Source organism: Sebastes fasciatus, chromosome 21 (genome assembly GCF_043250625.1).
Source record: "Sebastes fasciatus isolate fSebFas1 chromosome 21, fSebFas1.pri, whole genome shotgun sequence".
In the NCBI taxonomy this organism is placed as follows: domain Eukaryota; kingdom Metazoa; phylum Chordata; class Actinopteri; order Perciformes; family Sebastidae; genus Sebastes; species Sebastes fasciatus.
Window position 1 is genome coordinate 817,600 of NC_133815.1, and position 21,644 is coordinate 839,243.

General features: G+C 37.4%; 1 protein-coding gene and 1 long non-coding RNA gene across 2 annotated transcripts in view; one reads left to right on the forward strand and one right to left on the reverse strand.

The window, feature by feature from the left end:
- Positions 1–15,668, forward strand: part of LOC141759870 (uncharacterized) — a 31,422-nt gene extending 15,754 nt beyond the window's left edge. Inside the window, exons 6-7 of the long non-coding RNA XR_012592210.1 lie at positions 7,377–7,572; positions 14,925–15,668. This is a non-coding gene — a long non-coding RNA (uncharacterized LOC141759870). The remainder of the gene's footprint in view (positions 1–7,376; positions 7,573–14,924) is intronic.
- nrn1a (neuritin 1a) lies at positions 167–16,869 on the reverse strand. The gene is made up of 3 exons (XM_074622333.1): positions 16,609–16,869; positions 7,371–7,518; positions 167–2,312 (listed from the first exon to the last, which is right to left on the reverse strand). Exons 1-3 carry the CDS (start codon positions 16,661–16,663, stop codon positions 2,084–2,086), a joined length of 432 nt encoding a protein of 143 aa, XP_074478434.1. The 5' UTR covers positions 16,664–16,869; the 3' UTR covers positions 167–2,083.
- Positions 16,870–21,644: the final 4,775 nt, after the last annotated feature.

Here is a 21,644-nt window from a genome sequence, read left to right on the forward strand (position 1 = left end):
CATCTTTTTGTCAGAAGGCAGTGGAAACGTCATCTGTGCCTCGGCAAAGAAATCAACAACCTCCTCTGATCTATTTACCGTGTTCATGTAGTTTATGATGCTACTGTACTGTTGGGACTCAGCTCTTTAATCTAACATATATCACCTCTAACGTCGGCTAGTAGGAGTCACTGGCGTATGAAAAGGGGGGATGTGCTAAATGGCAACAGTCATATCTCTCTTCAGCCACGGTTTGTTATTTTTTTTCAGTAGCTACACTGGCCATGAAGTCACATCTTCGTATTGCTGTCGGCTTCTCAGAACATCCTCTTTTTCTCTCTCGGTCGCCGTTTCACTCGTTCGTTTCTAACACACGGTTCTGCTGAGCGACACGAACTAAAGTTAATTCTAATGTGTTTCTACTTTCCAAAAGATCCTTGAAGAGTTTCCAACTTAATTATTGTTCTCGTGGGATTCCAGGAAATGAGCACGACGTCTAACACAAACGGATTCAAGAAAAGACAAAGACATGTTTGTCTACGACTTTAAACTCTGATGATCTGGGTTTCGTTCTCAACACATTTCCTATTTTCATAGGAGAAGGAGAAGGTTTTCATAACCTGAGCTGTTAGCTAACCTTCTGGTTTATCCACTAAACCAAGCGGTTAGATAACGTGACGCAATCGGAAAATCTAAATCGGACTTAAGCTGTCCTGGTGCTAAACTGAACTATTAGCTAGCGTTCATCAGTCTGGTTTAGCTGCTAAACTTTTACCCATCTTGATCCGTTCTAACTGCTAAAATGAAATATAGATTAATCTGAACCAAACTATATCAACCGCTAACAGGTAGCCAGGTAGCCACCTGCAGTTTAGTGATGACACCAGATGTTTTACTGGTTCTTGGTGATGATTTGGGGCGAGGTTTAACCCCATTAGAAGCAGTCTGTCCATATTTTGTGCGTGAGTTTGTGCTTATTTCCTGAAATGTTCCGAGACTGTCCGAACCAACATCATGCAATTTAACATCAGTCTAAAACTGTTGTTTAATGAAAAGCAGGCTTCAAACTCTCAACCCTGCAGCTCAGAGCCTGGTGGGGGAACAAGGCTACGGTCACACCAGAGACTGGCAGAGCGACATTTCTTCACGTGGCGTTGATTTTTTTTTGATAAGTGGCGGCAAGCTAGCCAGTTCAACAAACCAAAAGTAGAACACTATAAATTTACGAACACGCCTACTGCTGGCACACGATCGGACTGGAAGCCATGCTGCGTGGGTCAAAGGTCAATACTGTCGTTGCAGTTTTGCTTTTTTTTTCGTCGCCTGTAAAAGTCCACCGAGGTCGACCCGTACGGGAGGACGATGTGCAAAACTGACGGATTCAATTTGGTGCAAAATGCCGCTGTGATAAAAGCTGGTGTGACCGTGGCATGAGCACAATAAACAGCCAATAAGAATACAAATATTAAATCACCATCAAGCATTCAGTCCATCAAACCTACCGGGCTCAACACAGTCAACTTGGCGCGATTAAAAAAGGAAATACTGTCCGTGGTGGAAATGAGGCGACTGGTCTGAAACGGGCTCATCTTATTGATTTTGTGGCGTGAAGCTCGGCCTGGCGTCACACATGGACGTGTACTTTCGGCGATATGGGAACCCTAATATATAGCCTGATACTGTGTCAGCACCCCGCAGTCACATAGTGCTGTCTAGGCCTAGCCTACTAAACATCAATAATTCATGGTTGACTTTAATACTGTGTAATTCCACGATTGTAAGCGGGCGAGGATCCATCAAATTTTCATCATTGTCATCATTTCAGCTCGACGGCGTGTTGAATATTTCATGTTATCGACCTCCGGGTCAGGTCAGCGTGTGATTGGATGAGCGCTCCAGGAGAACGGCCTGCAGATGTCCCAGGAAGGCAAACCAGGCCGCCGTACAGTGATGTAGTAAAAATCCATTTCGGGTGTAGTTTTCTGGTGATGAATTCAAACTTTTTTTCAGTATCGAAGAGTAGCTATCACTCTATTTTCTTTTTTCATTTTTTTCTTCTTTGTATTTATTTTTTTTATTTTTTTACGTTTCTCCTTGTTTTCTGTTAAAACGCCAGCCAAGTCAGTATGGTGGGCAGTGTGGTTAGGACCAAGGCGAGGCCCCTGGCGTCGGCCGATCTGGGGGCCGCGTTGCCGCCGCCACAGAGTTCAAACAAACTCCCACGGAAATCCAGGTTGCGAGACTCCTTTTTCAGTTTCTCCCAGAGGTCCGTCGCTCCCTCCTGGCAGTCGGCCAGCGCCGTCGTGGCACAGGAGTGGAAGTCATCCCAGTAACTGGCAGGAGAAAACACAGCAAGCGTTAACACCACAAGCTTATGACTGCAGTGGGAGGCTGGTTTTAAACGGAGTGCATCATCCACTCAGAGCCAAGAGTGGAAGTCATCCCAGAATCTGGCACCACAGAAAACACAGCGAGGAAAAAGCTTATGAAGACACAGCCGGTGAAGTTTAGACTTCCAGTAAAACAAACCTAAAGCAAGTGTCGAGCCTCTGAGTCTGCAGGGCTTATAACGCCACTAATTTCTCTAACGCATTTCACACAACTTGCCATTTTTAGGTTGTAGCGGGCTCAGTTTTAAAGCTAGAGGGAAGATACTGGTATCATATGAAACTACAGAACCTGATGAATCCATCGGTACCAACCATGTCAGACTAGCTGGTCAGGAAGGAATAAATAACGCTATAAACTTTGGCGAATATAAACTGTCATGTCCATTTTCAAAGTGTTCCCTTGACCTCTGACCTCCAGATGTGTGAATGTAAATGGGTTCTATGGGTACCCACGAGTCTCCCCTTTACAGACATGCCCACTTTATGATAATCACATGCAGTTTGGGGCAAGTCATAGTATATTTGATGCTAAATGCAGTACCTGTGAGGGTTTCTGGACAATATCTGTCATTGTTTTGTGTTAACTGATTTACAATAATAAATATATACATACATTTACATAAAGCAGCATATTCATCCACTCCCATGTTGAGGATTAAATACTTGACTAATCTCCCTTTAAGGTACATTTAGAACAGATAAAAAAAATGTGTGATTAATTAATTAGTGATTAAATATTTGAATTGATTGAGAGCCACTGAGGTCATGTCCTTGGCATTTTTCCTGGGAATTATTCAACAGTTAAAATGATGGTGGTTTTATTGGCTAGTTGTAATATTTTACGCTCAAAATCCAACTTGAAAGCCAATAAATACTTCAGTACTTCAGGCGTCAGTCCCGTGAGTCCCGTGAGTCGTTAGTCCCGTGAGTTATTAGTATTAGGGATGCTAAATTTGAAAAATGTTCTTAACCGATAACCGACCCTCGTTAACCGATTATTAACCGTTAACCGACAAGATCTGTGCCTCGGATGCAGCGATGTACCGGCTGCAGGAGCACAACAGATATTGGTTGACGGGAGTCTCCAGTTCAGCGTCCGGGAGCGTTAACTTAGCAGCTACGATGCTGCGTGTAGTGTCGCGGACATGCAGACACTTTCACAGTAAAAGTCTCCACCGCACATTTAGTTTAGTTTAGCAGGTTGTCAGCTGTGTGTCTGCCCGGCGTAACGTTAGCGAGTGTCCAACAAACAGTGTGTGTGTTTGTGCTACGTTATTAGTTCTATCCGCCGCACACGTAGTCTGAGTAACTATAGTGAGTCTCCAACAGACCGTGTGTGTGTGTTGGTGGTGAGTGTGAGGTTGTAGGTGGCGTTCTAGTTGTGATCGTAGGTGTAGCAGTGTGTGGACACTTTATTTGTCGGTGAATAAATGCTACAACTCCTCCACTCAAGCGAGCCAGAGACCGGAGCCGACTTCCTGTATCCTGCAGCTCCGGCTCTGCCTCTTAAGGTGGACTGTTAAGGTGGACCAGCTTTTCTCCTTAAAGAGACGAGCCGCTCAGCTTTTGAGTTCATTATTAACATTTCTTTTAACCAGTCCCGTGACTCGTTAGTATCGTCAGTCCTGTCAGTCACGTGAGTCGTTCTGCTCTAAGTGCGAGTGAGAGAGTGAGAACACGACAACGTAACGCTGAAGCGTCCTCGTTCAGTAAAGAACGAGGTGAAAACCTCTTTATCTCCTTCCTTGTTACCGTTCCTCTCTCATCCTCTCATCCTCTCATCCTCTCATCCTCTCTCATCCTCTCTCATCCTCTCATCCTCTCATCCTCTCATCCTCTCTCATCCTCTCTCATCCTCTCATCCTCTCATCCTCTCTCATCCTCTCATCCTCTCATCCTCTCATCCTCTCTCATCCTCTCTCATCCTCTCATCCTCTCATCCTCTCTCATCCTCTCATCCTCTCATCCTCTCTCATCCTCTCATCCTCTCATCCTCTCTCATCCTCTCATCCTCTCTCATCCTCTCTCATCCTCTCATCCTCTCTCATCCTCTCATCCTCTCATCCTCTCATCCTCTCTCATCCTCTCTCATCCTCTCATCCTCTCATCCTCTCATCCTCTCTCATCCTCTCTCATCCTCTCTCATCCTTCCTGCTCACTTCTTCACTGGTGTGATGTTTTATTCATACAGGAGCATCCTCCTCCCTGTTCTCTCTTTTTCCTCTCATTCTTCCTCATTTTTTATTTCCTTTCTTTATTTTTCTATTTTGTGTTTAATCCCCCCGCCCCATCTTCTCTGTCCGTCTGGGCTCCCTCTTCCTCTTTTTACCTCTCATCTGTTCATCTTTTTTTCCTTCCATCCTCCTCCTAGTTAATGTAGAAATCACACACACACACGCGCACACACACACACACACACGCGCACACACACACACACGCACACACACACACACACACACACACACACACACACACACACACACACACACAGCGTATCTAATCCAATCTTCCAATCTGCTCTTATTGATGTTGACCTCCTGACCCGAGTCGTGTCGATGCTTCATCTCTGAGCAATTAACGTGTGTGTGTGTGTGTGTCTGAGGCGTATCCTGCCACGCCTCAACACCGCTGTGATGGAGCTGTCACTAAATTAAAAAATCATGTGTGTGTTGAGGGTGGAGGGGGGGGGGAGGTATTGCTGCAGCATGCCATCTGGTGCCCACCCGGTTTGGGTGGTGGGGTGAGAAGGGGGATAAAAGGAGGTTTAGGCGGCGGGGGCGGGAGGAGGGGGGTCAGCTGAATAGCAAGTAACCCCCCCCCCTCGCACATATGCACCCGCCACCCTCCAACCCTCCGTTTCCCCCTCAGGCTCCACCGTTTAATCACTCATATTATTTCCTCTATTAGATCAAGAGATTAAGGAGCGTTACTGACACTCTGAGCTGACGTCTTCAAAATGAGCAGCAGCGCTGGAAAGTAACCACATACTAGAGTATTTACAACCCGTCAAATACCGCCGTTTGGTCAGCGCCCATCGGCATCGGACACACACGCACATGGAGGCGCCCTTTAGCAACTGTATGTGACGAACCGGGCTTTCAACTAACTCCAATGTAAACCCACCTGCAGCGTTATTAGACGGTACAAGCAAATGACGTAATGTTAATGGCGTGAGAGTCCGTTCAGGGCGGGAGGAGAGGTGGACGGGTCAAACAATCACAGGAGTTTCAACCAGGAGACGCTGTTCATCTCCCGTGTGAAACTAAAAGTAACTTTGACTTATTTTGTCACGTCTTTAGTCACAGGATTTGTCAGTATCGTCAGTCCCGTGAGTCACTAGAGTTGTTAGTATCGTCAGTCCCGAGAGTCACTAGAGTCGATAGTATCGTCAGTCCCGAGAGTCACTAGAGTCGTTAGTATCGTCAGTCCCGTGAGTCACTAGAGTTGTTAGTATCGTCAGTCCCGAGAGTCACTAGAGTCGTTAGTATCGTCAGTCCCGTGAGTCACTAGAGTTGTTAGTATCGTCAGTCCCGAGAGTCACTAGAGTCGATAGTATCGTCAGTCCCGAGAGTCACTAGAGTCGTTAGTATCGTCAGTCCCGTGAATCACTAGAGTCGGTAGTATCGTCAGTCCCGAGAGTCACTAGAGTCGTTAGTATCGTCAGTCCCGAGAGTCACTGGAGTCGTTAGTATCGTCAGTCCCGAGAGTCACTAGAGTCATTAGTATCATCAGTCCCGTGAGTCACGAAAGTCGTTAGTATCATCAGTCCCATGAGTCACGAAAGTCGTTAGTATCGTCAGTCCCGTCAGTCCCGTGAGTCAATTGAGTCATTAGTATCGTCAGTCCCGTGAGTTACGTGAGTCTTCAGTATCGTCAGTCCCGTGAGTCACGTGAGTCGTTAGTATCATCAGTCCCATGAGTCACGACAGTCGTTAGTATCGTCAGTCCCGTGAGTCAATTGAGTCTTCAGTATCGTCAGTCCCGTGAGTCACGTGAGTCGTTAGTATCATCAGTCCCGTGAGTCACTAGAGTCGTTAGTATCGTCAGTCCCGTGAGTCAATTGAGTCGTTAGTATCGTTAGTCTCGTGAGTCACGTGAGTCTTCAGTATCGTCAGTCCCGTGAGTCACATGAGTCGTTAGTTAGGTCAGTATCGTCAGTCCCGTGAGTCACGTGAGTCGTTAGTATCGTCAGTCCCGTGAGTCACGTGAGTCGTTAGTATCATCAGTCCCGTGAGTCACTAGAGTCGTTAGTATCGTCAGTCCCGTGAGTCAATTGAGTCGTTAGTATCGTTAGTCTCGTGAGTCACGTGAGTCGTTAGTTAGGTCAGTATCGTCAGTCCCGTGAGTCACGTGAGTCGTTAGTATCGTCAGTCCCGTGAGTCAATTGAGTCGTTAGTATCGTTAGTCTCGTGAGTCACGTGAGTCTTCAGTATCGTCAGTCCCGTGAGTCACATGAGTCGTTAGTTAGGTCAGTATCGTCAGTCCCGTGAGTCACGTGAGTCGTTAGTATCGTCAGTCCCGTGAGTCACGTGAGTCGTTAGTATCGTCAGTCCCGTGAGTCAATTGAGTCTTCAGTATCGTCAGTCCCGTGAGTCACGTGAGTCGTTAGTATCATCAGTCCCGTGAGTCACTAGAGTCGTTAGTATCGTCAGTCCCGTGAGTCAATTGAGTCGTTAGTATCGTTAGTCTCGTGAGTCACGTGAGTCGTTAGTTAGGTCAGTATCGTTAGTCTCGTGAGTCACGTGAGTCTTCAGTATCGTCAGTCCCGTGAGTCACATGAGTCGTTAGTTAGGTCAGTATCGTCAGTCCCGTGAGTCACTAGAGTCGTTAGTATCGTCAGTCCCGTGAGTCAATTGAGTCGTTAGTATCGTCAGTCCCGTGAGTCACGTGAGTCGTTAGTATCGTCAGTCCCGTGAGTTTCTTATAGTTTGTCCTTGACAGTTGTGCATCACTTGGTGTGTGTGTGTGTGTGTGTGTGTGTGTGTGTGTGTTTGTGGTTACCCGCAGATCGTGTGCAGGTTCTGCGTGTCGTCCAGGTTCTGGGGATAGTTGGCCATGTTCTCCCCCAACTGAAGCAGACAGTCTGAGAACCCTTTAAACACCGAGTCACATTGACCAGCACTGACCAGCACCGTCTGCAACACTGAGACTGCAGGAGGAAGAGGAAGAGGAGGAGGAGGAAGAGGAGTAGGAAGATGAGGAGGTAAGGAAGAGAGGGAAGGGAGAGGACAAAAAGAACATTTTACATTAAAGAAAATCACAGATTATCTCCTAAATACTACTATTAAAAACAACTTATAAATACTACTATAAAAACTTGATATAAATACTACTATAAAAAAACTACATATAAATACTAATATTAAAAACTATATGTAAATACTACTATAAAAAATTACATATAAATACTACTATAAAAACTACAAATAAATACTACTATTAAAAACTACATATAAATACTACTATAAATACTACCATATAAATACTACTATAAATACTACTATAAATACTACTATATAAATACTACTATGAATACTACCATATAAAAACTACATATAAAAACTACTATATAAATACTACTATATAAATACTACTATAAATACTACCATATAAATACTTCTATAAAAACTATATATAAATACTACTATAAATACTACTATATAAATACTACTATATAAATACTACTATAAATACTACCATATAAATACTACTATAAATACTACTATATAAATACTACCATATAAATACTACTATAAATACTACCATATAAATACTACTATAAGAACTATATATAAATACTACTATAAAAACTATATATAAATACTATTATATAAATACTACTATATAAATACTACTATTAATACTACCATATAAATACTACTATATAAATACTACTATAAATACTACTATATAAATACTACTATAAATACTACTATAAAAACTATATATACATACTACTATAAATACTACTATATAAATACTACTATAAATACTACTATAAAAACTATATATACATACTACTATAAATACTACTATATAAATACTACTATAAATACTACTATAAATACTGCCATATAAATACTACTATAAAAACTATATATTAATACTACTATAAATACTACTATATAAATACTACTATATAAATACTACTATATAAATACTACTATATAAATATTACTATATAAATACTACTATAAATACTACCATATAAATACTACTATAAAAACTATATATTAATACTACTATAAATACTACTATATAAATACTACTATATAAATACTACTATAAATACTACTATATAAATACTACTATATAAATATTACTATATAAATACTACTATAAATACTACCATATAAATACTACTATAAAAACTATATATACATACTACTATAAATACTACTATATAAATACTACTATAAATACTACTATATAAATACTACTATATAAATACTACTATATAAATACTACTATAAATACTACTATATAAATACTACTATAAATACTGCCATATAAATACTACTATAAAAACTATATATTAATACTACTATAAATACTACTATATAAATACTACTATATAAATACTACTATAAATACTACCATATAAATACTACTATAAAAACTATATATACATACTACTATAAATACTACTATAAATACTACTATAAATACTACTATATAAATACTACTATATAAATACTACTATAAATACTACTATATAAATACTACTATAAATACTACTATATAAATACTACTATATAAATACTACTATATAAATACTACTATAAATACTACTATATAAATACTACTATAAATACTGCCATATAAATACTACTATAAAAACTATATATTAATACTACTATAAATACTACTATATAAATACTACTATATAAATACTACTATAAATACTACTATATAAATACTACTATAAATACTACATATAAGCCTCCAGCAGCAGGTGTCGTGTAGTCTCGAGTATCGACAGTAAACCGGGTCTCTTCTGGCAGATCAATGAGAATAGGTTATTTCTGAATGGAGTCTGGTGGACAGGGTAGCTCAGATGTGAGACGGGACTTCAGCTCTTGATTAAATGTTGATCTTTGGAGCTCCTCAGTGTTGATCTGACACATTACTTTATTTAACTTAACCTCCCTGATAGAAATGGGGTGGACAAAATAATAGAAACACCTCTCTGTATAACGTAACATAAGTCTGCAGCAGCACAAACTGCATCCTCCAAACTGAGAAGCAAAAGTGAAACCATGAAGAATATCTCACATCATGACAGCTGAACCCAGCCCGTCTCCTCTCTGATTCACTTTAACAGAGATAAAACTGGACTATAAAACACGTCTGACACGCCTCCACCCCCACACATAACACAACACACACACACACACCCCTTTACATGACCTCTGTTAACTCAGAGTGTGTGTGTGTGTGTGTGTGTGTGCGTGGTTCGTTAAGCAGGGGATCGGGCTGATTGATTGGTTTGGATAATAACACGCCCGCTGTCCGGTTCCACTCGATCAAACTGTGGACTAACACAGCATGACGTGTAGGACGAGACACGGCTGTTAGGGGAGGACAAATCCATTCATCACTGCTGCAGCACTGCATGGAAATACTACTATAAAACTACATCTAAATACTACTATAAAACTACATCTAAATACTACTATAAAACTACATCTAAATACTACTATAAAACTACATCTAAATACTATAAAAACTACATCTAAATACTACTATAAAACTACATCTAAATACTACTATAAAACTACATCTAAATACTACTATAAAACTACATCTAAATACTACTATATAAACTACATATACATATTACTATATGACTATCTGTTTCTGTTGAGAGTTAATGTCTCACTAGTGGGTTCATATTGAAGTTGTACTTATATATAGATATACCTCTACGTCATCTTTCCTCTGGTATCCCAGTAGTACTCTGCAGTACCTGACAGTCTGAAGGAGTACTCCACTGATTCATCACCACACTTCTGTAACTCTGTCAGACTCGTGATGGGCAGAACGGATCTAAATCGATGCAGCAGAATCAGAGATGTTCTCTTCTTTTATTCCTCTTCCTTCCTCAAAACCAACCGCCTACATTACCCACAATGCACCTCAACCACAGACAGTTGGGTGGTCAACGTTGATTTATCTGGCACGTAACTTCCGTACTTAAGTAACGTCACTTCGGTAGTTATTTTAGCCCAAACCACCATCTTTTCCTAAACCTAACGTTGTTTCCTGTGAAGACGGAGGTTTATTTTGAAAAGACTGTGTGCATGTAACGAGCGGAAACTGACATTGGAAGGAAAACGTACGAAAAATGAGGAATAACTGTTCGTAAAATATCATACGAACCGTTACATGAGGATACGTAGCTGACGGAGCTCAACGCCACATTATAAATGCTCAATTACAGGTAGCCTATAGATAGCAACAAGCACCTTTAGGTTTAGGCAACAAAACTACAACTTCTTTAGGTTTAGACAACAAAACTACAACTTCTTTATGTTTAGGTAACAAAACTACAACTTCTTTAGGTTTAGACAATAAAACTACAACTTCTTTAGGTTTAGGCAACAAAACTACAACTTCTTTAGGTTTAGACAACAAAACTACAACTTCTTTAGGTTTAGGCAACAAAACTACAACTTCTTTATGTTTAGGTAACAAAACTACAACTTCTTTAGGTATCGGCAACAAAACTAAAACTTCTTTAGGTTTAGACAACAAAACTAAAACTTCTTTAGGTTTATGCAACAAAATTACAACTTCTTTATGTTTAGGTAACAAAACTACAACTTCTTTATGTTTAGACAATAAAACTACAACTTCTTTAGGTTTAGACAATAAAACTACAACTTCTTTAGGTTTAGGCAACAAAACTACAACTTCTTTAGGTTTAGGCAATAAAACTACAACTTCTTTAGGTTTAGGCAACAAAACTACAACTTCTTTAGGTTTAGACAACAAAACTAAAACTTCTTTAGGTTTATGCAACAAAATTACAACTTCTTTATGTTTAGGCAACAAAACTACAACTTCTTTATGTTTAGACAATAAAACTACAACTTCTTTAGGTTTAGACAATAAAACTACAACTTCTTTAGGTTTAGGCAACAAAACTACAACTTCTTTAGGTTTAGACAATAAAACTACAACTTCTTTAGGTTTAGGCAACAAAACTACAACTTCTTTAGGTTTAGGCAACAAAACTACAACTTCTTTAGGTTTAGGCAACAAAACTACAACTTCTTGTTGTTTCTTATTCAAGGTCAAGAATGAACTTTGGACTTGAAGTAAAATAATCATTGTTGGCTCATTTTCCAACACACCCAACAAATCGTCGACTTCAAATATTTGAGCGTCGTTTTTTAGTGTCCCCCCAGAAACGTCCTCTCTAAATCACCATCTATTTTATTCCTAAATATATTTCTAAAAGACATCGGGGTGTTATAGCGTAGATACTCCACATGGACACTTTGAAACAGTTGACAGTATTTATATAATATTCCCATTAAGCTGTTCCTGTATTTTCCTGTATTGATTTATAGGTGAGTATCTCAATCAATCAAATTTTATTTAAACAGCACAAGTTACATAGTGCAACTCCAAGTGCTGAAAAGGAACTAAATAAATAATCAAATAAAGTACACTACAATAAAACTACTGACTAAATAAAAGCCATACTAAAAAGGTGTATTTAATCTATTATGAATCTAAACTTGTATTTTTTTGTTTGTTTTTTGAAGTATCCCGTCTGATATGTGTGATAAGAAAGCACAAAGTCCTAGTTCTGGAGCTTTTGATCATATCACATGTGCTTCATCAGCAGACGGAGTTTCTCAGTTTTCATGTTCAAATTTCCATTTATTGTTTTTTCCTGATCAATAAATCAGCTGTTTCCAAGGTCACAGGGTCACAGGTTTAACCTTGAACCTCAAGTTTTGAGCCAACGAACTAAAACTACGAAAAGACAGAAACTGTCCTCGTCTGCTGAAGAAGGTCATGTGAATCTCCAGAGTTATACTTATTTACAGTATGTGGTGCTACACTGAGAGTTTAAAGTCACCTTCACAATACTATATATATATATATATATATATATATATATATAACAGTCCCATTATTCCTATCTATTAGTATTTTATTATATTCTATAAAATATATTAATATATTGTAATATTCCTTTAATGTTTCTATTGTGACTATAATTTAACCCTGATGCTCAGCAGTGCTTATTTATTTTTATACTTTATAATTAATTTATTATTATTAGTATTAGTAGTAGTAGTAGTAGGAGGAGTAATATATCATCAAGTAATAATAATAAATAATAATGGTGTTTCTTATATATAATATATTCATGTATTATTACCATAAATATTTTATTAGAATTTTAATTAAATAGCAGTGAATAAATAAATAAGTGTTATTAATGGTAATTGTAATGCCATTTGTTATTTGAATAATAATAATAATAATAATAATAATAATAATAATAATAATAATAATACAATAGTGTTATTTAATTATTGTTTATATATTTATTTATTATTACCATAACTTCTTTTATTATAATTTTCATTAAATAACAATGAATAAAGAAACAAATATTATTGATGATCGTTTTAATGCCATTTATTATTTAAATAATAATAATAATAATGTTATGTATTTATTATTTATATATTTACGTATTATTTCCATAACTTTGTATTATCATTTTCATTAAATAACAATGAAAGAAATGAATGAAGAATAAATAAATAATAACAATGGTAATTTTAATGCTATTTATTATTTAAATAATAATAATAATTACACTGTAATATTACATTAGCCTTTTTTAAAACTAATGTTTTTGGAGCCTTATAGTATTTTTTAAATATACATTCCTGAATTAAATATATATTAAAGTGTTAATATTTGTCATTAAAATGTTATTTTTATTGCATAATCCTGTTGTTTGATACTTAAATTCCCTCATAATAATATTTGAATGATATCGTTATGTTTCTAGAATTTAATATCAGTATGATGTTTCTAGTATTTATTATCAGTATGATGTTTCTAGTATTTAATATCAGTATGATGTTTCTAGTATTTAATATCAGTATGATGTTTCTAGTATTTAATATCAGTATGATGTTTCTAGTATTTAATATCAGTATGATGTTTCTAGTATTTATTATCAGTATGATGTTTCTAGTATTTATTATCAGTATGATGTTTCTAGTATTTATTATCAGTATGATGTTTCTAGTATTTATTATCAGTATGATGTTTCTAGTATTTAATATCAGTATGATGTTTCTAGTATTTAATATCAGTATGATGTTTCTAGTATTTAATATCAGTATGATGTTTCTAGTATTTAATATCAGTATGGATGAATGAGAGTCATTGTCTGTGTACCACTGTATGGATGGATGAGGATGGATGATGGCATTACATCATCCTTAACACGCGCTGCTTCTTTCTCTCTGCAGCACTTGTATTATTATTTTATTATTATTCAGTCAAACGAGCCAATCAGCTCCAAACAAGGTCACCAACAAATACATGAATGAATATGAGATAAGATGACATCATCCTCACTGTTTCATTCACTTTAATCTGCTTTTATTAACAGAAACCTGTTTCCTTCAGGCGGTTTCACATTAATTCATATTTAATATCAAACCGAGGTTGGTCTCGTGAATAATGATCATTTCTAGATTTATGTGCAAAAGCGACGTTTTTACTTTCACTTCTTCACCTAAAAATAACCACTAAATCTATTTATGTTTTATTTCTATTAGATTATATTTAAGGGCCTCTAATTATCCCTTTCTTTATTTATTTATTTGTCCTTTTTTTGTTTTTTTTATTGATCCCCAAAATCATGTTTTATCTTTTTAAATATATTTTCATCCTTCTGTTTTTATTTATTAGTATTTTTATTCTCGTTTGAGTGAAACCAGGAGAGTCCCTTCACACGGGCACGCGCACAACATTTTTCGTTCACGCCTCCCATCACGCACGCTCGCACTCATTCACCCCACACACACGCACGTACGCACACACGAACACGCACACACACTGTGTTGCCTGCAGTGCCTCGGTGCAGCAGCAGCGTGTTGGAGCCTCCAGCAGACACACCCACCTCCGAATCACACGAGCCCATTTACCAGTAAAAAACACTAATTCAAACTATCAGAACCGAACAGAACCGAGCTGCAGAACTCATTCTGACAATATTCTGACTTTAACGTCACAGTGAATATAGTACAATTTAATATCAGGACGCAATTTCAATATTTCTGCAATCTTTTTTTCTTTTGCAGGAGTAAAATAATGTCCTGTGTTTAAATGTGTTTAAATGTGTTTTAATGTGTTTTAATGTGTTTAATGTGTGAATGTGTTTTTCTATGTTTTAATGTGTGAAATGTGTTTTAATGTGTTTTTCTGTGTTTTTCTGTGTCTTAATGTGTTTTAATGTGTGAAATGTGTTTTAATGTGCAGCAGCAGCAGTAGCAGTAGCAGTAGCAGCCAATCCCAATGCACAATTCATATAGAACCCAATAACCCTGCTGATGGAGATGTGGACCGTCTCTGCAGGAGGTTGTTTCGTTTTAATTAAAAATAGGAACATATTTGAAATGCGGTCTAATTAATCGATTTTATTCGATTTTAATTCAGCAGCTTTTTGTTTGATTTTCTCTCTGAGATCGAAAAAATCATCCAAAACACATTTTTATCTTTTATTTCTCATCGTGGATTGTTTGTATTTGCAACATGATTTCACTGGTTTCCCCCTGAAGCCTCTAATATCAATAATATATAATAATATATAATAATATAAACCTCTCTCTAACAACAGAGAGGAGCAGCAGGAGGATTCAGTCCTGAATAATTCAGCATCTCTCTGCCACCAGCAAATCATTCACACGCACACACACACACACACATATATATATATATATACACTCACAGCTACACGCACACGCACGCAGAGCCTCCTCCACAGCGTCGTTATGCAACAGAACACAAAACAACAACCAACTTCATATCTAATATTTTATATTTATCAGATCATTTTGCAGCTTTTCCAGGTATTAGACGGATCCGGAGGTTTTCTGCTGCAGGTCTGTTCGTTGCATTAAAGCCATCACATCCAGGGTGTTATCCCAAAGATCATTTATTATAAATGTATATATATATAGGTATATCGTGCATGTTTTATTCTCCATCGTGCACGAGGCGTGTGCACGGCACTGGAAATTCAGATAAATCATCTTTTTTTTTTTTCCGGCGCGTTTTCGTTCTTTTCGTTCTTTTTATTTATCGGAAACATGAAATAGGAATAAAACAGATATTAATAACGAGGAGGTGTTTTTACCGGAGGCTTCTCTTCCTCCCTGCGGATCCGCGCACTGCGGCGCGCACGCGGATCCGACACAAACCGGAGAACAAAAAGAAGCTCCTGTTTCACATTTATAACCTTTCATTTCTGATTTGATTTATTGTTTCTGTTCCGTTTGCAGACAAATCAAACAGGCCTTTTATGTTTATATTCGTCCTCTTCTGCTCGTCTAACAGCGCGCACAGTAACACCAGAGATGATTATAGATATAATATATATTATATTATATTAGAGATGAGCTGCATGACGACAACAATTAAATATGAAATCTGCAAAATAAAGAAATTTCTGAAGGTGAAACCATTTCAACAAATGTCTCCAGTTTCAGTTTGGGATAAACCGAGGTGCAGAGAGGGGGGGGGGGGCATCCCCCTGGTTAACGCACACACATGCACACGCACGCACTCGTGCCACACACGCACACACTACTAAATGTGAAGTGAAGCCCCTTTTAAAACGAGCTGCTCACCCATCAGCTCCATCACGAGCCAAACCAGCAGCTCATATATATTATTATATCATATATTAATATCAGTAAAAACTCTTCTTTACAGCTCACCACGTTAAATACCATTAAATCATATATTAATATAATATCAGTAAAAACTCTGCTTTATAAACTCGTTATTTGAAGAAATGTGTTTTTTATTCTACCTTAAATTATCAGTAAAATATATATATATAAATATATATATATAAATATATATATATAAATATATATGTAACACCTTCAGGTGTCAGTAAAACTGAATAATGTGTGAATAAAGCAGTGTAGTGTGATGAAGATGGAGAGTTGTGATCACTCACCTATGTGTAGAGCGAGGAAGAGTGCGAGGCATTTGGAGGACCAGGTTACTCCCATCCTCCTCTTCCTCCTCTCACCATCAGAGACCACAGAGAGCCACAAACACCCGCAAATATACAGCAGCTACATCCAACACAACACTCTGCTCTTCCTCCTCCTCCTCCTCCTCTCTTCAGCTTCTTCTTCTTCTTTTAGTCTCTTTCCTCTCTGAGTGTGTCTGAGCTCTTCTTCTTCTTCTTCTCTTCTGCTCTGCTCGTCCTGACTGGCTTTACAAGTCTGGAGAGAAAAAAGAAGAAGAAGAAGAAGAGAGAGAGAAAGCTCCTCCTCTCTCTCTCTCTCTCTCATGATGAGTCTGGTGCAGCTACAGCCCTGATATTAAATATTAAATATGAAATTGCATATAATAAGTTGTAGTTTATTGTTGTATACATTGAAAAGTACAATTGTACATTAAAATGAAATGAAATGCATCTGCCCGGCTCTCCCAGCCCTTAAAATGATATATAATGACAATAAATAAAACCACAATAATACAAATTATAATAAAATAATTATTATTATTATTATTATAGTAAAATAAGAATTTTAAGAATTATAATAAAATTATTATTATTATTATTATTATAATAAATAATAATAATAATAATGATTTTAAAATTTAAACCTTTTTCTGAAAATGTGTTTTTTTTTCAAATTAATATTTGTTTTATTAACATTTACCTCCTGAAATATCTGTAAATCTTTAATCGTGAAAACATACTTTGATTATTATTATTTATTTTTCTTAACTAACTCAAAGTTAACTTACTAGATTTTTTTCCAGAGCTTTCAGCTGCATCTGATGGCCTTCGTGAATTCATAAAAAAAAAAAAACATGAGATGATTTATGGATGAAAGTTGTGGGAAAATAATGTTATTTCTTTTCATTTTTTACCTTTGAAGCCGTTTATAGACGAGCAGTCATTAAAGTGGTCATATAAAAAATGATATATATATAAATGATATAATACCAACCATGTCAGACTAGCTGGTCAGGAACGAGGTTAAATAACGCTACGAACTGTCAACTGTCATGTCCATCTCCAAAGAGGTCCCTTGACCTCTGACCTCCAGATGTGTGAATGTAAATGGGTTTTAGGGATTTTATCAATTCATAACGAGTTTACACAACACAGTCTTTGGTACGACGGTGTATAAGGGCCACTGTAGGTAAAAATGATAATAAATTTAGGGCCAGGGGAGGGGTTAATAGTCCAAGAAAAAGTCTCCAAGATTAATGTCATAAATTTATAAATATATATATTCTCTGAGATTAAAGTGGCACATTTACGAGAAAGAACTGTGAAATATTCCCCCCCCCCGGCTCTGTCATTTATCTATATTGTTTTTTTACCTGCAATGTTCCTAATACGCCGTCGTATTTTGGAGATCGCCGACAAACGCCCCAGATCAGAGGCAAAGCGGCGCTAATGAGCAATGATAACGCGTTAACGCAAATTTGTTTTAATGCCAGTATTTCAGAGGTTGTAGATATAAATGATATAATACATGATATAATACCAACCATGTCAGACTAGCTGGTCATGAAGGAGGTTAAATAACGCTACGAACTGTCAACTGGCATGTCCATCTCCAAAGGGGTCCCTTGACCTCTGACCTCCAGATTTGTGAATGTAAATGGGTTCTATGGGTACCCACGGGTCTCCCCTTTACAGATAAGAGGATTAAATACTTGACTAATCTCCCTTTAAGGTTCATTTAGAACAGATAAAACATGTGCGATTAATCCCGATTAGCTATTGTAATCAATTGACGGCCCTAATACATACACATATACTGTATATATAGATATATATATACATACACATATATCTATATATACAAACAAAAACAACCTTAAACTTTTAACACCTCAAATGTTTTATTTACAGATTTAATCGTCGTTTGTTTTTATCCTGAAGGAGCTGTTTGTTATTTATTGATTTACACTCAGTGGCCACTTTATTAGGTACAGCTGTACATTTTAATACTGACATAAAGTCTGCTGTTGTAATGTTCAGGGGTTTGTGTGTGTGTGATCGTGTACAAAAAATAGGAACTCCTCTCAGTATAAGTTCAATTTAAATATTTCTGACAATGTCATAAACATCGCTTAGCTGTTGGAGTATTATATTATATTATATTATTGAATGTAGAGCATAAAGACCATTTAAAGGGCCTGTAGGTGACGGTTATGCTCCCACGTTTTAAAAAACATGTTTTTAAAATATGTTCTTTAAATAGCTTCTGTCCACAATATCTGGTACTATATATATATATATATATATATATATATATATATATATATATATATATATATTAATCTAAAGCTGAGGGACGGATCATTACGACCACCTTCAGCTCTCTGTTTAAAGGACACGTCACCTCCTGCAAAAGGACTCAGTATGAACTCCTCTCGTCTGTCTTATAAATATGTTTCTGAATATATATATAAATATATATATATATATATGTGTGTGTTATATATATATATATATATATATATATGTTTAAACTAATTAGCGGAGCAGCTGATTGTCCCCCTGGAGCCCCCTGGTGGATGAATGCAGCTTTGTTTCAGCCTCTCGGCTTCATACAGCCGGACCAGAATGCACCTCTGTGGCTTTTTTGCTCTTCGCGTATCTTAAATAAATAAACCAAATTTAAATTTAAATAAATTTAATAAACAAGCGCTGCAGGAGTTTCCACATGTACTGACCTTTGACCTTTCTTACAGAAACACACACACACAAGGAGTCTTAATTAATAATAAATGTCATAGAGAAAGTGTAGCCAATAATCATTAAAGGAATACTATACAGTTAGTACAGCAGGTATAAAATAAAGGTGCTTGTACCACAGCGGGTACGTCAACGAATAACTCAACTGATTTGAAAGAAATATAAATGATAATTTTATTAAAAAAAAGGAAGGAAAAACACAAATAGGCAGATCTTTAAAGTCTTTATTATTATAAGTACTCAGATTCTTTACTATTAAAGTACCAAAAATGTAAAAATACTCCATTACAAATTAAAAGTTATGCATTTAAAATCCTACTGAAGTAAAAAAAAAAAAAAAAAGCATATTATCAACATTTACTTTAAGTATCAAAACCTTATTATTTCTATTTTCTGCTACTTCTTACTTTTTACTGCATTTATCTGATAACTTTAGTTACTTTACGGATTCAGATTTTACACACAAAACTTCTAAAAAATAAAACAATATATTATTTGGAATAATTAACTAGTTTACAGTATGTAACTCAACCAGATGTTAATGTTCAATAATAATAATACAGTATATAACAGTATAGCTGTCACAGGGAACATCTCTCTACTTTCAATAATTTAAGTACTCGATTCTCCTGATTATATTTACATACTTTTACTTAAAGGTTCTCTATATGATATCAGAGCAACGTCATGATGACGTCATGATGACGTCATGATGAGGTCACGATGGAGTCACGATGACGTCACGATGAGGTCATGATGGAGTCATGATGATGTCATGATGAGGTCATGATGGAGTCATGATGATGTCATGATGAGGTCATGATGGAGTCATGATGACGTCATGATGAGGTCATGATGGAGTCATGATGACGTCATGATGGAGTCATGATGACGTCATGATGAGGTCATGATGGAGTCATGATGACGTCACGGTGTTAGCTGGAGGCTAAACAAAGGAAAGACTGGAGGCTATCTAACACTAGCAGTGTCCGACTCTCTTTCTGACTGACTTTACTGAAGGATAGTTATTTATAGACATCCAAAGATTTATACGCCCTGAGTTTATCTTTCCAGCGCTGCCGTTGGCCTCCAGCCCGCTGGTCGTCTAATCTGGTCCCGTTGGTTCATGTTAACTTTCTCAACTACCGCTGGGGATCCTGGAGAGTGAGTGACGGCACATGTTGAGACAAACTAGGATTCTCTTCAGCCATTGTTAAAAAAACAAGCCAACAATAGTTGCTAGCCAGCGTTAGCTAACGTGCCTCCACTAAACACGTCACCATGGTTACCAACAGATAATCCAATATTTGCATAATATATAATAATAGCGTAACAGTGACAGCTCATGTTCATTCTCCTGATTATACTTAAATACTTTTTAAGTATAAATACTACTTTTTTAATGCAGGACTTTGACTTGTAACAGAGTAGTTTTACTGTGTGTGTGTGTGTGTGTGTGTGTGTGTGTGTGTATAAAAGTAAAAAAAAGAGAAAACGTGGGGGATCTCGTCTCCTCCTGCTGATGTCAGCTGAATCTCTCTCTGCTGCATATTAACACAGATGTTTCCCTGAGGCGATGCAGTGCTGCAGCAGGACTACACACACACGCACGCATGCACACACACACACACACACACACACACACACACACACACACACACACACACACACACACACGCACAGACACACACACACACACACACGCATGCACACACAAACACACACACACACACACACACACACACACACACACACAGACACACACACACACACACACACACACACACACACACACACACACACACACACAGACACACACACACACACACACACACACACACACACACTTGGGTCCCCGGACAGTTTCCAAGCAGCTCAAATCTTAAAACATTTAACTTCTGCACAGTCACTAAATAGCCAGCTGTGAGTGTGCGTGTGCGTGTGCGTGTGCGTGTGCGTGTGCGTGTGCGTGTGCGTGTGTGTGTGTGTGTGTGTGTGGGTGTGTTTGACCTTGTTGTGTTGACTTTGAGTTTGACCTTCAGAACGCAGTCCGTTCTCCTCTCGTCCAATCAGAGCTGGACTCTCACTCCCTCATCTCGCTGCCCTACTTATGGTTCTTTCAGAGGGTTTGAGGTGGTCGGTGACCTCTGCTGGTGAGCAGGAGGAACTGCAGTGTCCCCCCTCAATCAGATCTCCTTAACGTAGTATACAGTATACAGGTCAGTCTGAACTTGTGATCTAACGAGTGATGAATACTA

Excerpts from the sequence above, each read along its gene's own strand:
- nrn1a (XM_074622333.1), bottom strand. The coding sequence starts at position 16,663 with ATGGGAGTAACCTGGTCCTCCAAATGCCTCGCACTCTTCCTCGCTCTA. Across the intron at positions 7,519-16,608 it reads CTTCCTCGCTCTACACATAG|TCTCAGTGTTGCAGACGGTG; the intron begins GTGAGTGATCAC and ends TTCCTCCTGCAG. Across the intron at positions 2,313-7,370 it reads AACCTGCACACGATCTGCGG|TTACTGGGATGACTTCCACT; the intron begins GTAACCACAAAC and ends TTCTCCTGCCAG.